This window comes from Falco peregrinus, chromosome 8, assembly GCF_023634155.1.
Source record: "Falco peregrinus isolate bFalPer1 chromosome 8, bFalPer1.pri, whole genome shotgun sequence".
Classification (NCBI taxonomy): Eukaryota; Metazoa; Chordata; class Aves; order Falconiformes; family Falconidae; genus Falco; species Falco peregrinus.
Genome location: NC_073728.1, coordinates 31,572,384 through 31,594,326, shown reverse-complemented (window position 1 = coordinate 31,594,326; position 21,943 = coordinate 31,572,384). Strand labels below are relative to the sequence as shown.

General features: G+C 42.9%; 1 protein-coding gene across 1 annotated transcript in view; it reads right to left on the bottom strand.

The window, feature by feature from the left end:
* The window catches only part of PDIA5 (protein disulfide isomerase family A member 5), a 102,024-nt gene that overhangs the window by 58,989 nt on the left and 21,092 nt on the right, over positions 1-21,943 (bottom strand). The window contains exons 4-8 of the mRNA XM_055813194.1: positions 14,148-14,231; positions 13,332-13,377; positions 7,115-7,207; positions 5,791-5,851; positions 1,936-2,003 (exon numbers count right to left, since the gene is read on the bottom strand). Of these exons, the coding sequence (XP_055669169.1) occupies positions 1,936-2,003; positions 5,791-5,851; positions 7,115-7,207; positions 13,332-13,377; positions 14,148-14,231 (352 nt within the window). The remainder of the gene's footprint in view (positions 1-1,935; positions 2,004-5,790; positions 5,852-7,114; positions 7,208-13,331; positions 13,378-14,147; positions 14,232-21,943) is intronic.

The following is a 21,943-nucleotide window of genomic DNA, read 5'->3' as shown; positions in this document are numbered from 1 at the left end:
AAACATACCATTGAAAATGCCACACTGCCTCCCTCTCCCTAATAGAGCCAGGACAAGAAGCAACCAGTCCCAAGAGAACACAGCAACCAGTGACAGGTACAGTTCACCTTTTCATTTTTAGGACCTATGAACCAGCCAATACTGTACTTAATTTTCCTGCTATATAATAGCAATAATCGCTTTTAAGCCTGGCACATCCTGATAGCTAATGACAGGTCAGATTAAAAGGTCAAACCTTCAGCTCATCCAAACCAATCATAAACTTTCCAGCAAAGTCTGATCTAGAGGTCACCATCGCGCTAAGGTACCCCATGGATAATTTATGACAAGTACAGTTAACTTTAGAAATGACAAACTGTGTACATATCCCACTCAGGAAACTAATGAGGCCAACTTTAGATGAACAGACTGATTTTTGTGAAAGACACGGGTGGCAGTGGCATAACTGGGCTTTCCTCTGAACTGATCTTGCACTAAAACCACTCCACTACAAAAAGCACCCCTTACCTGAGCAGCATCAAGCACAGTTGCTGCCAGTCTCAGAGCTGTGCCACAGACCTGGCACTCAGCTGTGCAGGATTAGCTCAGATCTACAGAAACCACTTCCAAGTGAGGAAGGAACTAGAATAGATCCAGAGTCTAAATTCTGTAGTAAATCAAGCTGCACACGGACCAGGAAGGGATAATTGCAGGAGAACGCAGTGCTCTGCAGCATGCCTCCTCTCTGGCGCTACCTCTGCAGGTGATCCTTTACGCTCCCAATTCCGGCCCACTCCACACCCCGCAGTGTGCCCACACGGGGGGCAGGAGTGCCTTCCCAAGGACAGCAGCACGCTCGCCGCCAAGGGGAGATGGCATTAGAGTGCTGCCTGGCTAGATGAAAACACTCTTGAAAATATCTTCAAGGGTTGTACCACTTCCTAAATAGATCTCAACAACTCCCACTCGTTTCAGCCCTAAGCAAACAAGGATTTAGAGAAAACTTCTGAAAAACAACTAGCTGGGAGAGCGTGAGGGAGTCTGACAGCACTCGGCGCTTATGAGCGGCAACGGCCAGAGCTGCCCTAGCAAGGAACCACAGTGCTTCATCTTTTCCTCGTCCCATACTGCCTCTCCTGAGGAAACCTGTAAGCTCAACAGTGAATGACCCAACACTCAGAGTCAGACCAAATCCAGCTGAAGCCATGAAACAGTCTCATTTCTTTGTCACTCATGTATTATTGGTATAATACAAATTATACGTTAAGCACATTATAAAATCTTCACTAGAGAAATGCCTTTGACTTGCTTAGAGAGATCAATAAGCCATATTAGTACAAACAGGTAACTAAATTATTGTGACTGCTGTTGATGGATTTTATTGCAGTCAGAACTGACTTTCATTTCAATGCGGTATGAATGCTAACTTTGTTGGCAGAGCTATAGTAAAACTGCACGACTTTATTAATGCTTACGCTTAGTGGCTAGGAGGACAATCAGTAGCTAATGTAGGGAAATCCCCCTCCCATGACAATGTGATTCTCCACTAAAAAACTGGATTAATGATTACTATAAGGGCATCCACCCTTGACCCTGCTATGAAACGTCAGGCCAAAAAGCTGATTCAAACCCATTACGGCAAACATTTTTTATCTTTGCCAAAATGAACTCAAAAGGACTACAAACTCACAAATGAGAGTCTAAACACAAACCCTTTCTTTCATGGCAAGAACTACACTTTATCTAAAGGGAAAGCAAGTTAACACCTCATTCTCCAAGGTTTTAATAAAAACCAAGGGACAATCCTGAAGGGATGTGGAGCAAAGTCATTCATTTCTGTTTTGTTTCCACTTGCTTAAAAATTCCCCACTTCAATAAATATCTGCGGTTTTAAATACTCAAAGAAGCGTCAAAAGGATTTTTAAAATTTCATATAAATCTTATCTTCTCACTTACATATTTACCCTTCAGTTCTGTGGCTGCCTGCTGATAAGATGGCATCATTCTCTTACAAACACCACACCCTGATAAAAAAGAAATTGTGTAAGTAATATGCCAACAACTCTATTCAGCCAGTCCTACAGGATTTATGTTCCAAAGCACATGAAACAACATGGTTTTAAATTTAAAACAAAATAAAACAAAATTCATCTGTTTCACTAAGTAATTATTATTTTCTAAGAATGTTACTTCTTGTTACATGTAGCTGTTTTTCCATGTTTTTCATGTTATTAATTTTCATACTTATTTCTCAACCCAGTTTTGGAAAGAGTAACACCATTTTACATTCCTCAGGCTCTGAGCTGAGCCCAGAGGGGAACATAAGGTGAAATTCACACAAAGTCAATGGAAGATGTCATGCTTGTGAACTCAAACCAAAGAGCTTTGTGCATTTCTGGTCTTTAAGAGATGGGGAGAGGTACTTCAGATTCACCCCAGCTTAACAAGTCTTTGAAATTAATTTGAGAAGCATTGCATAAACACATTAAGCAGACATCAAAAGTTGAAACAGTGCTCTGTTAATTGAGAAGTCGTAACTGGGAAGAAGCAACACCCTCTGTAAGATACAGTAACTTTATGCACTGAGGAAAAGACAAAAGGCAAGTGAGGAAGACCACTAACGTATAGTTGGAGAGTTCTAAGAGCTGTTTGGCGATGCTCTGACTGTAAGCAGATTAGCAGTAAATCACCTTATAAGCAGCAGGTTTTACCCCTGCCAAGTAAAATGTGTGCATGCACAGGGGAAGAGGCAGGAGTGCAGGCAGCATAAAAGAAAGGAAGCTCTGCCCAAACACTCCAGACACTTAATTGTGGAAACTGTTGGATCCATCACGGGACTGTAGTCAACACTTCTGTTCTGGTGAAGAGATGATAGTTTTGAAAGTATCTTCCAGAAAGGAGGAACAGATTCTGCAGCCATTGGTTTAGGATCACATCAGCATGCCTTGGAGGAACATCCTTTAATCAAAGGACAGAGAGCTCTTGTTTCTGTGGTCTTTCCACCTTTGATCTCTGTGCTGAAATTGCCAGTGAGGTTGTTAAATTAGTGCTGGTCAAAATGACTATTTCTTGGTGGGAACAGACCACTCATTTGAGGCCCACTGAGGTCTTGCAGCTTCAACCAAACCACTGGGCAGACATTAAAAGATACGAGTTGTTAACACCGTCTTCTGGGTCCTCTGTTTCTTCTCTCTTCAGAAGCCTCAGGCCCTAAACTCCCCCAGCTACCAATTTCCCTCTCTTCCGCTCTTCAACCTTTTGCTGCTCCCTGGACTCCCTTCTGGAGCACAGGCACATGCCAGCCTCCTCCACCCAGCCATCACCCCTACCATCCTTCCATTCCCAGCTCTGCTGCTGCCTCAAAAAGCTCTGCTCCCAAACCCACTTCAGTACCCCTCCTGCCCACACATTTCTGGGTTATGCTGTTCAGGACACTGTCAAGCCCCATATATCCCTATACAAGCATAAAAGTTATTTTTTTCTTCTTGTGTTTCTTCTTCTATTTTGTCTCAAAAGTGGAGGGCTTAAACAAACACATTACTTTTTCCACTAGTTAACACTTCCATTTTTAAAGCCCTGTTTTCAATGATGTTGTAAACAGCTGCTTTTTGCTGCCAGATCCAGACCATTTCCTACAGGAGTCTTCTTTTGACAGTGTTAACTAGAAATAAATCTGAATGCCTCTAAGTATACCTAATTTTTCATATTTAGTGCTGTCTGACTTTATAATATAGGTCCAAAAGTACAGTGAATGGTCTCCAAATGGCAGGTAATATCTTCTAAAGGAAAGCATGTCTTTGCTCAGAGTCGTTTTACCCAGACCAAGTACTCCTGAAATACTGAAGAAACTACATTTAAGTCTGCAGTAGCTTTCATCTCCTCCTGCACTGCTATGTAATGAAAGAGCCCATTTCCTATGAATCTGCACAATGAATCTAAAGCCTGTGCCTCCAACAAAGCAGAGAAATAATGCAGCTGTCTTCCCCACAGCTTCCCAGACAAAGCCTCTCACTTCCTCTCATGCTAAAGACCTCCTCAAGTCACCTCTTAAAAGTAAAGCAAAACTTCTTTTAGCGACCAGCCTTGATTTGCTGCTCCCAGTTATGAAAGGTAACACCTGTATGTAACCTGTAACTTCAGCTGCCCAAAGCCAGTATTTTAATGCAACTATATCCTGTCTCCAGTAACAGGAGTAAGAAAAGAAAAACTGGATAAGAACCAAGTTAGAAGGCCTTGTGTATTAAATAAAAGATGAGGGAGTTATGAACTGCAAAGTCAGAGGGGAGAAAAAAAACACCTTACATGTAGGCTTCCTTCACAGCAGTTTAGAAAGCAGCAGAAGTATTACAGCACTGAAGACTAGCAGGTGTTTTGCCACTTCAAAGGAGAGAAACTGGAAGGAGGAGGGTTTCTGGGGGAATGGTTCAAAGAGAACGAAGGGTTAGATAAGGCACATTCCAGGGAGAGACTCAGTTGTGGAAAACAATTATTCGAGATGCAGGTAAACTGTGAAAGCACTCTGCAGCTGAACTCTCCCCAAAGGGGCGATTTACAGGCAGAGGCAGGCGTATCGTCTCCCGCTGATGCTAATGCAGCAGCAGCTACTGGGAAGGACCACGTGTCATGCCAGGCCACGCAGGACCATCCTGGCTGCAGAGCTGGAAGGCACAGAACTGCAACTAATTACAGGAAAAAAACATTCTCTTAGTGGTGCATCAAACTAAGTCTTGGACAATTCTGGTTATCTTGGCAGTACTCAGATGAGACTAAAAAGGTAGAATGGCATTTCAGGCAGTAATTACAAGAGAAAATACACTAAGAAACACCAGATAATGCTGCCATGGGGCACAGTTTTAAAGAGAATCAGCCAACAAATTGCTAGTGGTGCCTAACATCAATTTCCCTATTAGGGCAGTGCTGGGAGCCTTTTCTAGCTTAGGTCACACATTCATTCCCTTCACATGGCTCCCCTGCTTTCCATCTGAGCAACAACTCCAGTGCAACACCATCTTTTTTTGAAGAGCTGGAAAGCCTCTCACATACCAGTCACTAGGAAACACAAAAAAGCAGTTATAAATCTGCAAAATTAAGGAATAAGTGGCCAATGCAATGACAAGGTAGCAGCAATACAAGGCCAAGGTCACAAAACTAATTCAGTGACTCCAGTATGCTCTTTTCTTTCCTTCCTGCTGCCATTGTGAAATCCCACTTGTATTCAAGTTCCTCCTGCCTTGTGGGTAGGAACACAGTGGAGTAGGAAAGATATTCCTGCTCCTGACCACTGCACTGTTCCCTCTGCCTGCAGTTAGGAAGAACAAATAAGTTGTTGGGTTTTAACTCCATGGTCTCCTCTGGAGATGTTTTGCTTGCATGGAACCAGCCTGTCTCATCTATGGCCCAAACTGCAAAAGTAGAAAGCGTGAGCAACACCCATTTGCAAGTAAGAGCTCCATACATGCCAGAGGGCTAGGCACTCTCAAGCAGATGTATTAACACTTATGCACTCAGCATACAGTGTTTCTGCCTTGTACAACACAAATCTAGAAAGGTCAACAGGTAAAGAAATTACAGAAAGCAGCTGCTTAAAAGAACGTTAAGCGAGAGGCATCATCACAAGAAGAGGCAAGACTAGGATAAAAGTGATGGGCAACTAGGGAAAACTGAGGACAAACAGGTAGAACAACACAAGGAGTTGAATGATAAAGATAGGCCAAGATGGCATTAGTGAAGGACAGGTGAAGCTTCTAGTCAGACCTGGACATCTCTCAGTGGAGAAGGGAGATGGAGGTGACAGGACATGCTGTTACTTACAGGGGGCATAGAACATCATCAGAAGAGGTCTGTCTTCCTTCTTCAGAAGCCTTCTCAATTCCTAGAGAATGAACCACAGAAAATAAAAACAAGCCTGTACACATGAATGCCTCATTATTTGTGTTACTACTTCAAAAAAAATTAATATATGTATCCGTAGAATATAGGCTCATTTATTTGAGGGAAGAGGGGTCACCTTTTCTAACAGACAAGACTACTTTCTTCTCCTTGTTCAATTTTAATTTGAAATAAGATGGCAAAATTTATTATAGATCTGAATATATGCTAAATATCCTAGACCAGTATCTTCACTGTTGAGATGTGGAAGTTGCATGGTTTGGTTCGTTCTCACTGCAGAATCTCTGACTGGAAACTTTTTCTTCCCCGACTCATCCAAAAAGCCATACTCTAAAAAGTCAGACTCAATAATAAACAAAACAAGTTCAGTTTATACACTATGAAACCTTGCTGAAGGTATTAGAAGCCATGAAAAAAGATTTTTCAGTATCAGCATGATAGAGAAACCAGATGAAGTTTTCAAATTGAATGCAACCCTTGGAAGGCTTGTAATAGACTACAGAGGGCGAACATTAAAAATTAATCTTCCTACAAAAACTGAATGTCAAAATAACTGTTTCTAATATTAAAAATGAAAGCTAGAAAATTGAAAAGGCCCTTTATGAAATACCAGCTAGAGTCTAATCAATTAAAGTTTTAAAAATATACAGACTAAGAAACTAATACAAAAGACCAAGCTGATTATATTAGCAAGAATATAATGGGTAGCTCTATAGCGGCACTGGTTTTTTTAAGGTAGTCTCATCATATTTGCTGCTTTCCCACTTAAAAATAAGAGGACAGTTACTGTACAAGGTTAAATCCCTGAAGATATGGATCCTGTTCCTTCCTGCTCCAGACAACTTCGGGTATATGAAGGAACCCAACGTTTAACAACCACCTGCAGTTGCAAGAGCAGCATTTTACCTCCTACTGGCACCCTGCAGTGACTGCATCTTGCAAGCCGCTACACCCGAGACAAACAGGTCTCTTCTGCCACACAATCCACAATGCTTTGATACCTGCCATGTAGCTGCAGACTAATATCATGACCACACATAGGGGAGAGGAAGGTGAGAAGCAGGACACTTTATAGTTACCACAATCCACATACTCTATCAAGTCACCTAAAACAGTTTGGGTGCGTTACACTTTCCTTCCTAAAAAAGGAAATAATGGTGCTTCATTAAGAGTTAACACAAACATAGACATTCCCTTCATCCCATGTATTTATAAAACATATACAACATCTATCCAGCTAATGTACCTTTTCACTATCAACATGCACAACATCTTTGGCTTCGGGATCCTCCTCCCACAGTGGAGCGCCTTCTGGATCCTTGAGAAAGGCCACCATAGACTGTAACAAACAGGGGAAAAAGTTTTTAAAGCAAAACGAATGGAAACCATGAGACATTAAATCTCAAACTCATGCTGTCATGCAAACCCCATCCAATTAGCACGTTTGCTTTTCTGCGCATATATGCATCTGCTCTGATGCAGATGAACACAAATCTATTGCAGAACCAAGTCACATGTGTGTGCATTCCTTCCTCACAACTGATATCCCATTTCCACTATAAAACTGAGGAAAACAGCGTGGAAGTAGACCGATACACAAACAGTAGCTTCAAGAATCCTTCAAAGAGCTCTTTCAATGGTACTAGATACATAACGCTTCCATACCTACTTCCTGGCTTAGCAGGAAAGATTTCTCTTTATGTTGAGGTCAGGTTCCCATGCCCTTCACCATATCTGAGTAGCCTTTGAATCCAACAGGACTAGTTGGAGGGCCCACTGACACTCGCTGTGAGCAAAAGCAGTGAATGCCACACTTCAAAGATCAAACTGCTGCTTTGGTCAAAGGAAGAATAACCCACCAATAGTTTCCTCTATGACCCATCTACCTAGAAACTGTACTGAATGGGTATTAAGTAGGAGAGTAAGAAGTAAACATGACAAGAGAAGTGGGAAATACAAGAACCTAGGATTCTGCAGCTTACATATTCAACAAGCTAAGTACACATGCACACATACTTTATGACTGGTTTACCTGACCGACACACAATGAACAATCCGTTTTGGTAAACCAGATACCCTCTTTATCATAAGGAAATACTCTCAGATGGTTCTGATTTCAGCTTCTGCCTGACAGAAACTCCAGCCCTCCAAAGGCAATGAAATGCTCTCCATGGATTCCAGCAGAGTCACACTGCCCCTCATTCCAGCTGTACATGGAAGCACAGGCTTGATCACTGTTATCCTCAGACATTTGTGCTCTTGAAAACATACTACTTGGTATTCTGCATTCATTCACCACACAGACTGATCCCATTTCTTCCTCTGTGGCATTGTTTGTAGCTAGGTGTCCACTCCAAGGCAGGATCTCTGCCACACCAGTAACATACCAAGGTCCACGAGGAGCTTCCTTCTATGTAACAGTGAGTAGATGCTGCTGCCACAGCACTAAGTGAACTTCCTTGGAGCTGGAGCATAGAAAAGCTTCACTGAGGCCTTTTTCAGCCCATGGCATATTTTGCCAAACCAGCTCGTGAGTGAAGAGCAGAGCTGAATATATACTATCACACACCAAGAATATCTCTCTAAAAGCCTAGGTTTGTACTCCACCTTCTCAAGATCAGGTTAGCAGCACACCTGGTGACACATGCTGCTGAATGTCTCAGAGATGCTTTTGCCAGCTCTCTGCCTTTGGTGGGGCTGCTCTAGTAAAACATTCCAAAAACTTATCAACAGATAGTAGAGTTCAGCTCATTTTCTTGCATCTCAGTTGGTACTGCAAGGCTCGGGAGGATTCAGAGCTTACAGCAGGATCCATTTATTGCATTTGTATTTCTGTCTACTTGCACAGCTAATATTGAAAAGATTTGTCTTATCACAAGAGGCAGCATATATTAGTAACTAGACAGCAAGCAAAGCACTTAATGTACACAGTAAGAAGACCTAAGGGGTGAGGTAGTAATGTAGGGACCACAAACACTTCAAGGAGAAGAAATTTGTTTTAATATGGCATTAGCAGAGAAAGGAGCTAGCTAGAGAAAAAAAAAAAAAAGTAATTTATAATGGACTTACAGTTGCAAAAGCTCTAAAACTAGAGGCATTAACATCCCAAATGATGCTCTAAGAAGATCTGATAATACATGGGGAAAGGAGAGAACAGGACAAAGCAGCAGAGATGTTCTACATTTAGGAAAGCTACATCAAGCTCACTCTCAGTCTGCACAGACCTCAACTATACACTGGAGAGGAGGAGAGAGGGGTCCACATTTTAAACAGCTAATGAGTGCAATTGACTCTGCTAGTTTCAAGAATTCCTGCATGCCAAGTTCAGTCATGTAGAAACAGATATGGTTAGAGGATGGTGCATTAAAGAGATTTAATTCATCCAGCCTCTTCCTCTCAGCCAAGACTGAAAAAATTAGATGTGTAATGTCTTCTGGCAGGAGCAGGCAGCATGTTGCCTTGCGCTCATTACTCCATGCAGTGAAGAGAATGTCTTGTGTGTCTTTAAATAGGAAAGACACCCCCGCCTGCCCCAGCCCCAAACAAATCACCTCCTTCTAATCATAGAAAAGCAGCGGTCCCCAGGCTGCTGGGTTAGACACCTGAGCAAGATCCAGGCCACAGCAATCCCCCACAGAATCAGCTATGCTCCTGTCCTGCCATGACATGGTCAGGACCCACTTTGACCCCATGGCACTGAGCCACGATGGACTGTAGCCCACTGCCCGAACCCCTGTGACAGCTTTGAACTTTAACCAGCAATTCAGTAGAGCACAGGGCATGGCTTCATCCAGCCTATGTTGCTAAAAGCAAGCAAGTTTTAACAGCATAATAGCTGGCTATCATGTATGGACCTAGGTTTTAACCTGAAAAATACATACACACACAAACACATCCCTGTACTTTTCACTCCTTTCAAGTATAATGCAGTAGGGATGCTAATAAAAAGGCCTCCCTTGATTTCACACACATACACCTTGTAAGAGCAAACTTGAAAAGGATTCAGTTTAAAGCACAACCAATTTACTGGGTTAGTCTAATCCGTTTGCTAGTACTAAGCAGATTTGTACTTTAATGAGTTTTCTCCATTTTAGAAGGCAAGTAAAACTCTGCCTGTACTTTATCCTCCAGAAGAGGTTTCATCATGTAATAAACAAAGTCTGGATACTAGCCTTAAGGCACTATTGAGGATTAGGACATGGTGTGGCTAAAGCAACATATGAACAGACCTATCAGTTAAGGTCAAAGATTGATCTATGCTTAAGTCTCCAACAGCAGCTGACTACAGATACTTGGGGGGGGAGGGGGTGGGGAACTATACTAGTACCATTCTTAAATAGCATACACTGGTATATGCTCTCAATTGCTGGCAAAAAGTAATTCAGTTTATGAACTCTGCACCAGCTGTTGTATTTGGACCTCTGTGCTTGCTAACTGCCAATCGATCTATCCTTTATGACTACCTAAAACTGTTTTTAAGACTCCTAAATTCTTGGCTTTCACAACACATAGCTATAAGTTCCACAAGTTTGGGGGTTTTTTTCAAACACTGTATAGTCATTTGTTTCAAACTGGCTGTCCCAAAACACCACTGCACCAAAACTGGGGGGGGGGGGAAGGTAATCATTTCCTTTTTCAAGCTACTCACAGTTATACAGATATCTACCAATCTCTTCCAGTTGTCCCTTTTTCCAAGCCCAAGAATCTTCACGTACATATTCAGGCCACCTGCACCATCTGATCATCCTTCTGCAATACTTTTACACCTTTCACTTGATGGGGCAACCAGAATAATTTACAAAACACAAGATGAAAGAACCCAATGGACTCAAATGGTGGTATAACACTTCCTATTCCCTTCTCTGCTCCTTTCCTAATCATTTGACTTTTATTTCCAAGCCAACTGCTGCCCTGACTGGTAATCCAAACCCCATTACAACAGTATGCATTACTCCAGCACAGTTGGAGCGGTGTTCTTTCCTTCCCTCTCACGTTCATTACCCTACAAGTTTCTACTTTCATATTGACAAACCACTTGGTATTGTGAGAACCTAAGCCCTTCTGCAAAGACTAGGAAATACTTTTTGAAAACTACTCCTAACAGTTTTGCACCACTGAGATTTGTTATCTTGCAGTCTATCTCTCTTTACCAAATAGCCCAAACAGCTTAGATCCTAGCACAGGTCTCAGCAGCAGGAGGTTCTGACTGCTAACTAACTTCCCCTCACTGTGAACACTGGAATATGCTTTATTCCTCATTTTTCTAACAGTAAACCCACAAGGGCATCTCTGCTAATTACATAAGGATTTAGTTACTTTAAGATATTAAAAGCTTTTCTTAAAAACCCAAGTACACTATCAGCTGGATCAGCCACATCTATTAAATTGCCGATTACTTCCAAAGAATCCTTTTACAATTCTTCAAAACTGTGTCCATCATTCTCCAAAATGTCATACATATATTAATATATGTCTACTGGATGCCTGGAAAGAAGATCCAAGTTTTATTACCACTAGCTTGCTGAATCATGTGAAACAAATCCTTTAATCTCCCTGTTCTTCAGTGTGCCCACCTGTCCGTAAAATAACTATGATACCCTACATAATTGTGTTGCTCTGCTGCTCGCTGTTCGTAATGTACTAGGAGACTCCTGACAAACACAGCTGAGAGAGAAACAAGGGTCACCACCTCAACACAAGAAAACAGGGAGAAGTGGTACAGAGGGAGAAATACAGAAATTATTCAGGCAGCTGTGAGCAGCAGAACAAGTAAACACTCAGCTGAGTTATTTAACCACTGCCCAGCTCTGATACAGTGTCCAACCTGTAAATCATTAGCAGCTGGTTTCACAGGGCAGTTAAATGAAGAAAGACTGGAGCTCTTAGAGTGAGTGAGCTTCAAAATCCATCTTCCAGTCATGCTGGAATCCCACATCCCTGTCCACAGGATGCTGCTTCCTTCTCTCCAGCTGGCAGGGCAAAGGGGAAGGGGAAAATGCTCATAACAAAACAGCCACTGAAGGAATAAACGGTATGGTTCCTCTTGTGCTATGATTGCCTCTCAGCCCAACGCCCCCTGGGGCTCTGCAGATGCTTTCCGATCTGATCCGTAAGGCAGAGTCACAGCACTGATTCCTGGTTGCAGCACTTTATGGAGGGCAGGAAAGACACATGCATTGTTCAAATCACCCAAACATAACAAGTCTCCCTTGACCCATCACCCACCAAGAGGGAAAAAAATTCACCAGGTACATTTCTTCACTAAGTACAGAAGGAGTTTCAGGAACCTGCTGATTAGGCTGGGTATCTAATATTGTCCTTCCTAGCGCCAGGCAAGATTTCTGCTGCAGAAGATGGGAAGATACGTGGTCCTACTCGTCCCACCTCAGAAAAATCCTGCATGCAACCCTAAAAGCAGGCTGAATGGATGACCCAAGCCAGGGTGCGCTTCCAAGACAGTCCCCTCATCAGTCCTCCACAACTCTGGCTGTAAAAGGAAGGTCTGGAGCAAGTGCGCTTCGGAACAGCCACTCTGACAGACTTGGGTTCATGTAGCATCTCACACAGGCTTTCCTCCACCCCAGGCAAAACCCCTGAACAAGCCAGAAAAGGGAAGAAAATGTAACAACGTCAGCCTGGGGTGGTATCATCAAGCCTCCACAAGACGGGTGATGGTGCAAAGCCCTGGTATGCTGGAGGAGAAATGGGAACTGGGCGTCAGAGCTGGACAGAAGTCATTTTTGGAAACCAAGTCATTGCAGGGCTGCAGCCTCATGTAAGAATACTCTCAGCGCTTCACCAGAGCTTTGCAGAGGAAGGCTGCACACTTTTGGTCTGCTTGTAGTGTTTTTAGTCCACCATTTCCACCATCATTACGATCTACATATTCAGTTCATGTTTCATGTCTTTTTCCTTCTATTGCACTCACAGAATGTTGCTTTCTGTTGCCCTGTGTCAATGTTTGCAGGAGAAGGAAGGTCATTTAATCCCTGCTGTACTCAGGGCACATCCATAGGAACTGTGGTTCCATAACCCAGTAATAGATAAGGCCACTCAGCTCTCTTTACAGTTTGTAAATACACAATCTAAAAACCTCAGAGAACTTATCAAAATGCCATATCAACTAATACTTTTAGTTATACCACCATTAACAGCACCTTGTAATTAAACAAATAAAATCCTTGTTTGTTACCAGCCTGCAAGTTAATTCACAATTTACATTACAGTTCAATATGGGTTAAATCTTTTTAATAATAAACAATTTTCCTGGATCTGTGACTTGGCAGACACACACACACACACGCAAAAACCTTTAGGTCATTCTGACAGCTGTTTATGAAGATTAACCCCCTCCCTTTCATGCCTACAGCATGAAAAAGTACCAACACCTGTTTTTAATCCACAAGTGTCTCCCACCATATCTAACAAAAGCAAAAGAATAATAATCAAATATTTAAATGTACCTTCAATGTGACTGCTCTGTTATATTCAGTATGAAACGCACCATCCCTGTTGAACAAGGAGTGAGGAATAGTGTTAACTTACAGTAACATTGCTGGAAATTATACAGCTGCTCTTCCTCACTTCTCACTAACCAAGCAGCATTACCCTGCTGAAGCCACAGAACTAAGCAGAATTTACAGTACAGTAACTTAAGTGGGTGGGGAAGAAAAGAGGAAGGAAAAAGGGAGGGTGCAAAACAAAGTGTAAAGCAAACAGGTTACTAGTAAATAATTTCCTCTCCGACACTTTAACAAGAATATTTACTAAGGCATGATCTTTGGAGATGGAGATGCAGCTGCTTGCTGTCTCGTGCACTTAACAGTACTCCCACACCTATTATTTCCAGGAAGAAAATCTCTTGCTGTCTCACTACACTTGCCTTTCTCCACTTACTTTATTAAGTACTATATCAAGTCAGAAGAGCAAGCACAGAATGAAGTGACTTGCCCAAGGCACATGCCAGCGGGCACGTGACAGAGAAAGTAAGAGAGCTCAAGTCTCAGGCATCAGCCCTGTGTGCTGGGTAGTTTTAGTCCACTGGGCATCTCTCTCCTAGGCCCCGCTCGTGCTTTTAGTGTACTCTATTCAACAGTAGAATAAATTTATCTCAACTTCTATCACAACACATGCTTGCAAACTGAAGAAGCAGCAATCAATTTCACATGTCAAAGGATAAGTTGTCTTTATGCTGCAGCAGTATGAAGCTGCAAGGAGAACGAATGGTCCTAACATGGACATCAACAATTAGGAACTAGAAATCCCAGACCAGCACTCACTTATAATGGAGTAATTCCACTCCTTTCTCCTTTGAATTTGGATCTACTTTCATCTTCTTGCATAATTTTCGGCTTTCAGTATCACTGCAAAAAACACATATTGGAAGAAAAATGGTTACAAGAAAGGAAATCAAATGCATTCAGTTCTGAAAACTCATTGCTGTGCTCCCTCATCAGCTATTCGTGGCAACTAACAGTAATTTGGAAGCTGTTCAGCTAAGTTTGTGGGACAAGCATTGCAGAAAGCTGCATTAGCCAATTTAATTTCTCAGTTTGCTTAGTCAGGACACAGTGAACTGTGTTAAAACCACATTCCAAAGCTAGGCCCTAACCAGTAGAAAAACAACATTATCTACCACGTCCAAATACCCCTCAGCAGACCTTTCTGTTCACAGGATCAAAAGAAAATTTAGTAAGTCAAGTTTTCAAGACCATGCTATTGTTAGGTCAATATAGGTGGTCAAAAAGCACTGTTGGGGGGGGGGGGGGGGGGGGGGGGGGGAGGAAGAAAGTGCAGGTCAGCTTTTAGATCTGGCAGAAGATAACTCAAAACCCAAAAGAAATGTCTTCATGGTATCTCCAACCTCAGATCAAAAGCGGCTAGCCTTAAGGTCCTGCAGAAAACAAAAACCATTTCAATTCTTTGAGCCTCAAGCCCCGCAACCCCAATTGTTCTAGATATGAGGGGTGTGTTCTGGAGCCAAACCTGACAAGTGGAGGTAAAGACCATCTGCCACAGCTCTGGAAAGAGAAGGCATGGATCAGCAGACAGACCTGCTGGAGGTGGTTTTCAAACGGAATGACAGTGAATCGCTTCCAGCAATTAGGCTGAATTGAAGAAGAGAGAAGGGTCATGGGAGAAAACTGCATATACGTTTGCTTAGGTGGGCAGACAAAGGGTCTTCATGTTCTAACTGCTGTCCTAAGCAACGTACAAGTGAAGCTATAAGGATACTCCCAGCTGAAGTGAATATGAAGTTAGCCAAAGACCTGGGGAGATGAGTGAAACAGTACAACTACAAAGAAGAGGATGATTCACATTGACAAGACTATTCTTTGCATTGATAAACAGCAAGATTAAAAACCTTGGAAACTTGTTCCCAGCAGAGGACAACCTGTACCCTTTTACACAGATAAATCAATTTAGAAAATGAAAACACTGAAAACCTATCAAGTTTAAACTGATTACAGACACCAAGATGCAAGGGTTGCAAGTGCCCCACCGAATTAAGTGCCAGCACTGGTGCTAATTCTCCCAACATTCTCCAGCTGCCTTTCTGCAAATGTGAGGAACAACAAACAGTAAATTTGCAACATGCTGCAGATGAGAGCACACCTTTGTGGAAACTTCCCAAATGCTTACTGTTGATGGAAATGAGGAGGGCTGTGCTAGGGACACATGCATCAAAATCAGAATATTATGCTGAGCATTTTAAGAAACTAACAATGCATGCAACTATCTCACCAAAAGGGAGCACCTGTAATCCCAATTGTTTAGCAGCATGTTTATCTGAAGACTCTTACCAAATTCATGTCAATTCTGCATTTTCAGATCATAGCCAAAGCTAGTCACTGTAACCTGTAAACACTTTCTTTGCTTCTCCAGGAGGCTGGAGATCCGAGTCTGAGAATAAAGTAATTTTCCTGCTGTCTGCTTCACCTTTGTTTTCCCTAGACTGCAGTGGAAGGTGGAGCTAAAACATGTCACCTGTTCACTGATTAACATGAAAATGTCTCCTTGCAACAAAACTAGATTATAAAACAAATTGTCTGGATTTGGAGTTTTGCTGAAAAGCTGGCTTGCCACGTAGAGTTTGTATAGAAAGTCTGCAGCAACATCAAACCCAGGGGCCAGAAACACCCTATCTTCTCTCACCTGTAGTCCTGCAATGGTTACATGGGCTAAGGAGGCACCAGTTTCAGATCATCCTCCCATCTTACCCCAGACAGATCTAGAGACATGAAGAAGCCCTTGTGGCCCAGCTGGAGCTGATTGCCAGACAGTTAACTAAAGTCAGCCTGCACCACAGTCAACATCTGTAAATACTGCTCCAGACACTTCCAAATGTTTCCAGGACACACATATATTTGTGGCCATCTCAGCCTTGCCAAGACAAATGTTAGGTGGTTGACGTGAACAAGTGTAATGCTGAAATCTACCTCCAGCAACAGGGTCTGTCAAACCCCCGAGATGTGCTGACAATTGTTCTGGCATCAGCAGAAGACCAAAATGGGTATAAAGACAATTCTGTTGCCAGTTCTACTACTGATTTGGTGCAACTTCAAACCATGTGGTGAAAAAAGTGTAGTTTTTCCTTATGTGTCATTTAGGGATCCAGATACTCATCTTAGAAAAATTCTGCAAGATTTAGAGTGGAAAAAGGCTACAAAACATAACTACTCAGATGTACCTGTGAGCAAGCAGCTAGCAACTCCTACCAATTCATTTTCTGTTTGCATGACTTCCTATTTAAAAAAAAAAAGAATGATAAGAACAGCTGTTTCATCGGAAGGAAACAGGATCTAAGTCTGCCCTGATTTCAGGATTGCTCCATTTGTAAAGATTCACATAGCTGCCTGAATGCACATCCATTATCACAGGAAAGAGAGCAGCAGTTTGCTCCAGTATGTCTCTTACTATTTAGTGGGCAGATTCTCTGCACCACTGCATTGGGAGTTTAGTCTGTTTATGAAGCTATCCGCACAGATGCAAGAGATTGAAGAGGAGCAAATTCCCAGAATAAGAAATGTCTGAACATGTATCAGTAATTTTTTCATGCATCAGTGCAGATTTTAACACATGCCAGACCCACCAGCTCAGATGCTATACTAACAATTGTTTGGAAAAGGCAGAAAAGGAGATAGGCAGAGATGGACCTGTTCTGCTTTTCCTTCTCCTTTCACTTACAGTCAAAAATAACCTGCAAAGAGCAACCTGCTCTGATATCACTTGGTAATGACCACTATCCTTAACAAAAGTAAATATCAACACAGATGCAGTCTCTGCTCTGGTATTTGTCTCATTTGGATCTCAGCCAACAGCCTCTTTCTGAAGATGAGCTCCTCAACTCTCACATGGGAGAGGGTAATTAGGACTCCAGTTCTTGCAATTTAATTGCACCACTTGAAGAGACAGTGTAAGAGTTTCTTATAAAGACTAAGAAAAAAAGGAGAAAAAACAACAAAATCCCAAAACCTAAAATGCCAGACACCACCCCCAACATCAGCACTCTACCACCAAGGCCAAGACACTCCAGACAAGGCACCAGGCTCAGGAAATACTGGTTTGAGGATGAGGTCAGTAATGTGCCCCCAGCAGGCACGCTTAGCTGCCTCTTGGCATTTCTGTCCAGAGCAATTTGAACCCTCACAGAAGGGACTCCTGCTTTGCCTGCAGGCAGTCCGACAAATCATCCAGCTTTATCTCTGTGGAAAATCATCCAAAACATCAATCTATTTGCAATACCAGAAAGGACCTAACCAGCAGCTGTCTATGTGGTAAAAAGATCAAACCTTAAGCAGCAGGATGACAGGGTTTCCTTCCAGCCCCACAGGCATGCTCCCCATGCTCCCCCTTCCTGCAAGACCAAGCCAGGCTCCAAAACACTCCTTTGCTGGAAAAGCAAAGGCATAAGGCAGCTGGGCAAGAGAAGAGTAAAATGAAAGATCCAAGTTGACCTAACTAAGCAAGAAGTCTAAATAACAACAAAGACAGTGCGCATCGCAGGAAAACTTCACTCTTTCCCATTCACATCCTTGTCTCCTCTCTACTGGGAGACACTTCTGTCATTTGGGGTTATGATGGAATTGGCAGGAAACCTGACTAGGGCACTCCCGGTAAACCTCTGGGGTCCCTTGTCAACATCAGCATGCATGAATAATCACTTTGCACAGGCAGCCAGCTGTTACAGGGCAGGAGGAGGGCGAGGATTTTGAAGGAGATCTGACCTCCTTTGGCTCACCATCAGCGAAGCGAGCACCTGAAGGGGATGTGCCACAGGCGCTCCTCAGGAGCAGTGTGGGATGCTCTGCCTGTGCAGGGCTGCCCACAGGTCTGGCAGCTTGTGGTCGTAAGGAGGGAGAAGCAGCGAGAGATACTGATGGCAGTCCCCAGTGGCAGGAGCAACCCAAAGGCTTTTGCAGCAACGTGTCAAGGTAATTTGGAGGACAGAGGACAAAGCTAGACAGGACGAGCACAAAATAAGATCCAGGAGTCTGGCTACAGTAAGTCCACATAGGTTCTAAAAACAAGTCCCAGCTGGATGGATCCCGAGTAAGAAACAGTGCATGGACATGGCAGTGCAAAACACCCTCCTCCTCAGGGCAAATTCAAGTATTGTCCTGGCAGGTCCTGAAGGCAGCAGGGTAAGACTGAAGATCTCATGAGCACAAGTAAGGTCTTCTGCAGCTCCCTAATTATTGCCCTTATCACTTAATGCTGCTCATTGGCTTCTCATTGAGAGGAGCAAACAACACTACAACCACATCAGCCTCGGGGGAGGAAGGACCTAGAACAACTGTCAAATCCCCTCTCGGGAAATGGCAAAAAACGGCCATCCAAAAAAAGCTCACGTCTCCAGTTCCCGATGTAATAGCAGCACATGCAAGCGCTGCTTGGCCACACTAGTCGATATCACAGTGCTGGCATCTACAAACACTTTGCAAAGCAGACTGGACCCAGCCACCTTTTTTATCTGTACCTACAGTGTTGCCAGGCACAAGAGAAATAACTGATAAAAACACTGATAGCACCAATTTAAATAACGAGGTCAGTAAAACTGCCTGGCACAAAAATTATCTCACTCCTCTATCAGCATATCATGCAACCACATGTGAACCACAGACCTCACAATCTGTAAACTGATTTTATATCTTCTATCTGTATGTTCCTCTAGCTGAAACAGGGCTCAGCAATTGACATCAGTTATGCTTCAGCAGCCCCTTATACCACAGTTGTCCCTGAAGGCCCCAACACAATGGAGGCTCTGTTGTATCAGTGGCTGTACAGACAAACACCATCGCTGTCCCAACAGCTGGAAGAGACAGGACTGAGCAGGTAAGGAAAAGGAACAGGCTCTGAGAACAGGGCAATATGGCAGAGCAGAAACAGCGCTGCCTACCAAGCAAGCCTCCCCCCAACACTGGAAAGAGCTCTGGAAGGTGCCAGTCAGAGATGTCATCCTGTTACCAGCACACTCTTTCATTATTGTCTCTGTTATGTTATGATGAAAAACATTGTACAGAGAACAACCCCAGTTGTAACTTCAGGCAATTTCAGACCACCCCCAAAAGTGAATTATCAGACAGGGTTTCCCAGCCCAATGCACAGCCTCTGTGATGCTTTCTGGCCACTTTCCACAGAATACCCTCTCCAGACAATGGACTGATGAACATCCTGAGAAAACATGGAGTTGAGATCCTGCCAAACAACTAATTGAGCTCGTGACCCAAAAAAGCAACAAAAGGGGTGTCAATGCCAGAAACTTCTTCAAGCCACCTAAAGATAAAAAGCACATTTGCACTTGCAAACCTAATCTTAAAGAGTAAGTCATTAACAGTCAGCTGTAGTTAGATGTGCTTCTTCAAGATTTTGAAATAAAAAATGCAATTCATTAGGCATTGTTGGAGACAATATGGGATTTTGACCACGCTCCTTGCAGTTATCAGTCCCACCCTCCAACAGGAACTGTGTGATCCATTCACACTACAGCAGTTTGCATACTTTGCTGACGAAGCAAAAACAGACCAACCCCCTGCAAAACTCCCCTCCTCTCAGGCTACAGGCATTGCCTCCCCATCATCCTCGCTTCTCCCTCCCAGCCCAGGGTGGCAGCTTCCACAACTGCCACTGCTGAAATAAGTAACATTTGTAAGGTTCCTCATACTGTCTCTAACGTTCCTCTACTGATTCTCCAACAAACCAGACTTTTCTGCGTTACTCTCAAGACAGATCTGAAATCAGAGAAGAAAAAAGATTTTAAAAATAAAATAAAATAAAATCACTCCTCAAACCATCAGCCTAGCTTGCAAGAGCACTTCAAAGAGCTGTACTAAGCAGCCGCTGGATGGTAATGGTTCACATCTACTTGAACAGAAAGCCCAAACACAGCTCTCCGTGCAGACAGGCACTTTGATACCATGCTCCTGAGTGGGGTTTAAGAACCTGCAGACACAGGTTCTTAAATAGCAACAGGACCCAGGAGAGACAGACACAGAAATGATCAGCACAGAAAGCTTAAAACAAGATTTGTCTTTGAAAACAAAGCAATATTTTGCCACCATTCTAGGATCCTGATGGAAATTATCTTATAAAAGGAGTAACAATAGCAACAGGTTTCCATAGCAGAGAACAAATGAGCCGCTCAAACAATGAAGCGGATGAAAAGCTTGAACCTTTTAAGGGATGGGGGAGCATGAAAACTAAAACGTTCAGAAAACATGCTGCTGGGAAGAATGAAAGATTTGGATTAGCAGGCTGACAGGAAAGAGTCTCATCAGAATCTAGGGCCTGATTTTACCTCCCAGAATGCAGCAAAAATCCTCCATGACCCACAAGGCAATCGCAGCCTTCTGCTCCAAACGCTCCCCTGGAACGTGCCAGGAATGCAAACAGAATAATCCGTGTGCTGTAGAGACCCAGCACCACTTGTCACCCAATACAAACGACTCCCTGTGCCTATTAGTCAATTAGAGAGGCCAGGAATCTATAGGAATGAGATTAAAAAGAAGTATTTTTCCAAAAAGTAAAGCCCATGAGATTAATTCTCACTGCAAGCAATAGCAAGCCAAAGAGCAAAGAGAAACCCCAGACAAAAAGGTAACAGGTATTGTCAAGCAAAAACAATTAAGGGAAAAAATTACAAGCTCGAGCCCTGCAGAAAGTCAAGAAGTTATAATGAGTGGTACTTTCCATGGAAATATAAATTAGTAAAAGGCACTCAGCAGCCCACATACCTGCACAGAAATAAGGTGAACACATTTCACAGGAGCTACCAAAGGCTTTGCAGGAGCTTCTAGAAATTTCGCACTTGAACTTTTTGCAAAGCAGCTGCTTTCCTCATCGGACTCATCCAGACCCTCTAACTCACACCCTGGTACAAAGGAACACTTCCTAACCTGGGATGTGAGACAACTACCACCTTGCCTTTGAGTTCACACTAATCTAAGAGCCCCACAAAAGCAGGTTTTGAATGTATCACCCACGGGGCACATGGATGCTGCAGCATATTGTACTGTTCCCTTGGAACCTGTTTATGACCTTTAGCTGCACTACAGGCCTGGAGAGGATGCTAGAGGATGTTTTAAATTAGGTACTGAATGCATAAAGAGGAGGCAACTTGACATTAAATCTTAGCTGGCTTACTTTTCATTTTAGTCTGAAAAGCAGCAAGGTTGAAGATTCACCGTTAATGAGCAATTCTAGGCAAAGCCCACGGAATACACATGGTTAGGATGAAAAAAGAGGCATGAGCCGAGGCATGCACACCCAAGCATTACAGTGGATTTTAGTTAAATGCTCTGCACTTCTGAATTAATGCAATATACCAAACAGGTTTAAGAAAGGAACTGAGAGCTTACTTAAGAAAGGATACTTTTTTTTTCCAGACTGGAATAGCACTTCCTGCATGGTCACTCTTACAGGAAAATAAAAACGCTTTAATGTGAATTAGCATTAACTGTGCAGACAGGTTATAGTAGAGACAGAAGGAAGACATTGAAAATCCATGCTGCAAATGCACAGTTTGTCCATATAAATCACATCCACACAACCACCACGTTGTCAGTGTAACTACACT